This window comes from Pecten maximus, unplaced genomic scaffold (assembly GCF_902652985.1).
Source record: "Pecten maximus unplaced genomic scaffold, xPecMax1.1, whole genome shotgun sequence".
Lineage (NCBI taxonomy): Eukaryota > Metazoa > Mollusca > Bivalvia > Pectinida > Pectinidae > Pecten > Pecten maximus.
Window position 1 is genome coordinate 1 of NW_022981871.1, and position 6,688 is coordinate 6,688.

Here is a 6,688-nt window from a genome sequence, read left to right on the forward strand (position 1 = left end):
AATCAATCGACGAATCGCGTATAGTTAGCATTCTGTTAAGGTTTGAAAGGCAATCATAGGATATGAGATTGCAAATTGTTTTACAGCCATTCATTGGTTTTGTTTTAATTGCTATTTTTATGACGTTGTTTGTATATGAGCTTAGCCATGGTTTTGCTTCTCTTCTGAATTATGTGTTTGAACGTAATCGTATTTGCGTTGGCTTGTTCTCTAGGTATTCAAGATGTCTCGCGACTCCTTGGCATAGAGGAGAACATTGCTGTGTCAACATTTGGAAAGACGTCTGGCGTACCTCTTCATCTCACCAACCAATATAATAAAGTGAAAAATCTTTTGTGTGAGTATTCATTTAGAAAATATCATTGAAAATTAATGTTAAAGTGTGAGTTTTTATATGTCAACTTAAACTTGCGTCATTATTTTGGAATGGTGATGTAGACGGAATGAGGGACAGGCTGATGAGAGAACAACATCAAGATATCCGGTCTGAACTTCGATAGGCGGAGAGGTGCGATTACATTGCACACTGCTGTTTTAGTACAATTTGAAGTCGAGTGAGAAGCTTTACGGCATCAAATTGACTTAACAGTCACAAATAAAAGGAAAACTGAAATACTGGTATAATCACACATCGCAAAAAATCCTTCATGGTTTCTGTATTAACACCAGTTTTACATCCCATGGATTTTCACTAGTTGTGAAAACGGAAAATGCCGAATGGAATTCGTTCAGAAAAGAAATGTTTGATATCTGATGTAAGTTAATGTATGCTATTGTTCGTTCACCTCAGTAATCTTTGACAGTGTCACTGAAGCCGGAGGGGCCAAGTCCGTTGTTCGAAGGAATACACATGGCACTGGCAGCATGCGAGGGAAATGGTGAGATACATTTCATGGTTTTGTAGTTTAAAATTGTTTGATAAAGATTCCAGATGGCATCATTTTAACCGCACCTCTACCAGATTAAGACTGGGACAGTATCTAAGATAAGACACCTCTTATCACAGATCAGAACACGATGAATATTGCTTATGCAATGTGGAATGTTTTAAGATCAAAGTCAGAGTCAATTATGCACACTGTGATTACCCCTTTGGCTCTCCTTAAATACAAAATGTCCATTTACATGTATGATGAATGCAAAACAGAGGAAAATACATCAAAACGTTGCTAGAGGTGTAGGCTGATACCGACTACATTTAATTGTCGTTATGATATTGCTGAGAATCGGATATTAAGGATCCATATTTGCGATATGTATTCAGTTCATTAATGTTCATATGGTGTTATATTTATAATTATTATAATTCTATTAATGTACAGATTGGTCTCTGTGGAAAGCTTCCAACTGAAATTAGCTCAAGGTTGATTTAGGGTGATAAATGTTTCTAACATAACTCTTGTTTGCAAGCGCTCGCTTGAAAGGAAAGGGAATTGCTAGTTTCTATAATCCGTTGATGGATTGGTAAATAATTGATTATGTTATGTTTGGTTACTAGATGCTGGCTTATAGTATATTAGCTGATTCCCACAAAAGACTACACTGTTTTAACACCAACATAGGTTAGCTTTAAAACGTTCTTTTCAATCGTTCGTTACTTTTGCTGTCTTCAAACCTTAGCCAATTTTTTAAATCCATTACAACTGCGTTACGGTAAACAGGGAGACGCGTCACAATGAGTGGAATCCCAGTTGGTACCAGAATTATACTGATATCTGATGGCAAAGGGACACCCGACCAATGGCGTCTGAGTGAAGACAAGGTCGACCCCAACAATGCAAAGGCCAAGATCTTGGTGAGCTTTGACAATGAAGAAGTGTAAATTAGATTCTGAAAAAGAAGGACCCTCACTATTCCTACGCTGCACAACCACACAACAAAACTGATTTCACGCATACCTATTTTAAGTATCAATACTTTATATGGCATCACATCAATCCCCCTTTGGTTGTATCCTTATATATCAATAGCATATCGATCAGGCAGTCAATCAGACTGACAGACATATGCATATTTAATACTTTTTTACCAGTGAAATATCGAAAAATGTTAATTCTATAAAAGTTATAATTTGCACTAGTAACAAATATCACTTTTTCAGATTTAACAAAACAGAATTCTGCTTACAAACGACGATGGGGAAAATTAAGATTTGCATATAGCTCTCCGTCATGTAATATGACGTCATAATACAAGATGGATTACATGTACATAACGTCATGATTTCTACACACTTGTGAAAAATATCAAAATACTAGTCGCACTAGCTGAAATATATTTAGTATTACTGAAGACAATTTTAGATATCCTTTATGTATGCTTACATTTTCCAGGTCATTTCAAATATGATCGCCGCGGGTCAACTAGTCAAGTCATCTGGTCATACTGTTTATTCTGTTCCTGTTGGAGATTACACGGAAGTGAGTTATTTAAGTTACATTTTTAACAGGAGGGCAAAGGAGCCTGTATCGCCTATCTGCTACTAACCGAACTTTTTAAAGTTGATCTATATGATTAATGTAGATACTAAACTGATTACCTTTTCATTAGAAAATACTAGAGTATACTACATTTCTTCATTAAAGCATTCGGAAGTCCTTCAGCCAAGTTTACTCAAATATCATTACCTACGGTGTTCACATACTCAAGCTTATTTCATAAACAAGAGCTTGATCCCATAACAGATATCGAATACCGGCGAAGAAATTGACAACGTATGGTTTCAAGAAATTCAGGTTGTTAAAGACCATGGTAAAGTTTAAAGTGACATTATGATCACATTTGGAAATATTCTATTTTCCGTCTATTTCGTTGATGAAGCAGAAGACGGATACTCTTCCGGAACGCGTGGTCTTATTATCCTTGTACATGCAGGGATGACCATACGAATGTATATCATCCTTGTACTTGTAGGAGTTTCCATACGAATGTATATTATCCTTGTACTTGTAGGGGTTTCCATACGAATGTATATTATCCTTGTACTTGTAGGGATGTCCATACGAATGTATATTAACCTTGTACTTGTAGGGGTTTCCATACGAATGTATATTTTTGTCCACATTGTGCCTTCGTTTTATCGTTTTTGATGACACTAGGACTGGTGGTTAAGTAGGGGAAAGTGTTAAAGTTTTTATACACATTTGAGTACTGTATTCTTGCATAAAGGTCAGAGTAGTTCAAACTTTGTAGCCCTTATCCCAGTATACTACTGGCCAAATACTGTTGACACCGCAAGGATGGACAGACAGATGGAATGACGCCGTACAACGACAGGCGAGCTTGAAACTGTCTCAACATGGGACATATCAACACATTTTCTATATTTAATAGTTCTGGCAAGTCCTATTTGGTTCAATTAAATGATGCAAGTTTATAAAATCATGGTTTTCTGGTCAACCATAGGGACCTCTGGAACGAGTAGCTAGGTTATCTGGCGGAGAAGTCATTAGGCGCCATGAGCTTGGCCGACTGATTCAACACGCACAACATCAGGTAACCCATAACGTGTGGATGCTAGCTCGTTGAATTCGAAGCTTTTATGTGTTCGTTAGATACTTTTTTTCAGGTCGTGAGATCTCCTTGTTTTACAGGGTTTAAAGTTAAGTTAGTGTCATTTGATAGAAAAATTAAAGTTAGACACTGTTGATAATACTTCACTTCGAAGGCATGTATAACTATGTAGATATAAATGCTTCATAATACATTTCGTAACTTAAGCAGATATCCATGTCAGTTATGTTAAGCATGTTGATTCTGAAATTCATAATGTGTCCTTGTATACTTGCATGTGCATGTTATTTATTCATTCATTTATTGTTCCAAAGTAGTGAAACCAGTAGTTTCTGTTATCAAAAAGGGTGATACTTGGGTGTATATATGCTGTTTATGATTACAGAGCGAGGCTGCGAGCGTCGTCCATCAGTGTAGGGGTCTTGATGAAGATGTCGACCGTGAGCCTTTTCTTAGGGCCTTTATCGATGTCAAGTCGACAACTCCTGGGGAATCAAACTATGTTCAGAGCAAGGTACACACACATATGGAAACATGTACATGTAAGACGATTTTTAAATGTTAGTATGAAATAATTTGTACATTCATTACACATAAATTCTGTGTTAACTTTAACAGATGGACGTTCTTACCTTGGCATTGAAGTACAATCAGCGTCAGGATACAGGACTTGGCTATTTTGGCGATAAGGGTGACGTTATGGAAGAAGTCAACTCGTACATGCCGTGTATTGGAAAGCGTGTACGACGCGGTCCGACCTGGCACTGGGGAAATCAGGACAATGGAGGCCCCGGGACTGTTGTTGGCCATGATTCCGATAGTAAGCATGGTCAATTTTAGTCAGTATATTTCTCCCTAGCTGTAGAAAATGACAATGCATCCTCGATCTTGAATATAGAGGGTATTTTATTGTTAACATGTACATGACAGAATGCCAATATTTTTTTCATGTGAAAAATATCGATATATTCTGCAACTCGAGTAAATTTCATATGAATACGCAACGGGAAACATTCAGTTTTCATTTTATTGGGAATAGAACGCGCCTTTCTGATTTGTCAAAATAGCATCACTACGATGTTATCAGATTCTTATTTCATTACTGTGATAATAAAAGCAGTGATGATATATTTTTATCAAAATAATAATAACTTATATATCATTGGTTAAAATGAAATCAGCTTCGTTTTTCTAAAAGTAATTTTCAACGGAGAAGAATACGATTCCGATCCACAAAAATCTTTTGAAAAACAGTTGTGAATATTTATTCCACTGTATAGGTGAAGCAATAGTTTCCTTGTTGTTGATAGGAAATGTCCTTTTCTATTCTTTTCTTTATTTTATATTTTGTTGCTATTTTGAAATAACTTTCTTACCAAAATAGGTATGGGTTGCCAACCAAAGTAAATATCATTCCTTCGAGCAAAGTATTGAACTAAATTTGGAACCGTTATATGCTGTCATTACTAGGCATGGTCTGGGTAGAATGGGATATATCTGGTAACAGGAACGTTTACCACTACGTTCGGGGGTATCATGACGTCACTGTGGTGGAGGAGGAGAGAACATTGACGGCGGACGAGGATATAGGTGTTGGATGTAAAGTTAAACGAGGTATGTGTTTTAATTCTGTTTAATATCAGTCCGTTGTAATTTACGTTGATAATGCTTAACTAACTTTGTTTATTGGTTCCACACTATTTTGTATATTATATCCATACTTTTGACAGTCTACTAAGCCAAACTTTAACAAGTGCAAAAATATTATATTTATTGAATCCAGAAAGATATAGCTGCCATGGTTGAGGAATCCTGGGATCGGCCCAGAACAAGCTGTCCTCATGGATTCGTTCATTCATGCAATTTTGAGATAATTATAACGAAAAAAGAAATATGTAAACACTGCGTATTATGTATATGTTAAGCTCCTTGTTCACTAAGGGTTTTGTTGTGAATAGGGAGAAAAAGGAAAAACGAAAAATCTACATGAACGGAAACAAAACACGCTTTCACATAACCCACGATGCGTTCTATGTTTCGTTATATTGATCTAACTGTCAGTTCCCAACATGTGTTCCATAGCCTTTTTTGATATTTACAGTAGTTCCATATATATCATCTTGGGTTTTATTTATTAATCTAAAATGTGTATATATTGGAAGTATTGTGTTCTGTATTTTGAATTAAAGTCATTGTATATCAGTAATTTGTGTACTGTAGGCGGGTAGTTTATTATGGTGTATAAAAACCTCCATTGTGTTTCTTGAGGCGTTACCCTTACTTAGCTATTTGTACATGTCTTCCCTTTTGGTTGTAGATAGTACTTGGATGTGGTATGGTATGAATTGTCTATTAAGGATCTGCTCTTCTGAGGTTTCAGTTACTTTGAAGTCTCGTTTCGATATTGCAAAAAAAGTATTTGTAATATGTAACAAACCAATTGGCAATTTCATAGCAAGGTTATCACTGAAAATGTGTCAAAATTTCAGTCTTCTTATGTTATGCATATCGTTCTAGTGTATTTGATTCTTCAGTTTTCTGGTGCATTTAGGATGAAGATGGTGTCATCGGCAGACTGAGAGAGCTGATGTTTTTGATACAAGTCTATACTTGTACTATTATTATCATTTATTACTGAATTCCAAACATTTGAACAAACTGAGGAAGATATGTGAACACTTGATCACCGTGCCCACAGCCTGTATGTAAGCCAAATTAGATTAGATTAAATATTTAAACAAATGGGGTGTATTCTGTAAAGCAGAAACAGTTAATTAAGTGTGTCAGAAACATGTTAAAACGAAAGTAGACTAGTCAATCAGGGACCTACTACCTTGACAAATTTTCTGTTTTGTAGGTAAGGACTGGACGTTTGGAGATCAGGATGGGGGTGACGGAACAGTGGGTGTTGTTTGCCGGGTTATTCCTGCACGATTTGTTCATGTGAGTTAATTATATCAAACATAGATTTATCAAAGCATAGCAGTAGTCATGAATAAAATGACAACAAATCTTTAGTTATCAAAACCTGTCACTAGTTATCAATACACAGATGATATATCCCCATTCATTAAAACGTGTCACTATAATCAATGATACACTGATGACATATCCTCAATTATCAAAACGTGTCGCTATAATCAATTCTCTGCTGAACATTGAACGTCTGTTTGAA

At 35.9% G+C, this 6,688-nt stretch overlaps 1 protein-coding gene across 1 annotated transcript; it reads left to right on the forward strand.

The window, feature by feature from the left end:
* Nucleotides 1-231: 231 nt before the first annotated feature.
* LOC117320258 lies at nt 232-6,456 on the forward strand (the record flags this gene model as incomplete). The annotated part of the gene is given in 9 exon segments (XM_033874906.1): nt 232-337; nt 804-878; nt 1,662-1,795; nt 2,334-2,420; nt 3,406-3,495; nt 3,899-4,027; nt 4,132-4,333; nt 4,984-5,127; nt 6,371-6,456. Coding segments are annotated over 9 exon segments (1,053 nt in total), but the record flags the coding sequence as incomplete, so codon positions are not given.
* Between the last annotated feature and the right edge of the window lie 232 nt (nt 6,457-6,688).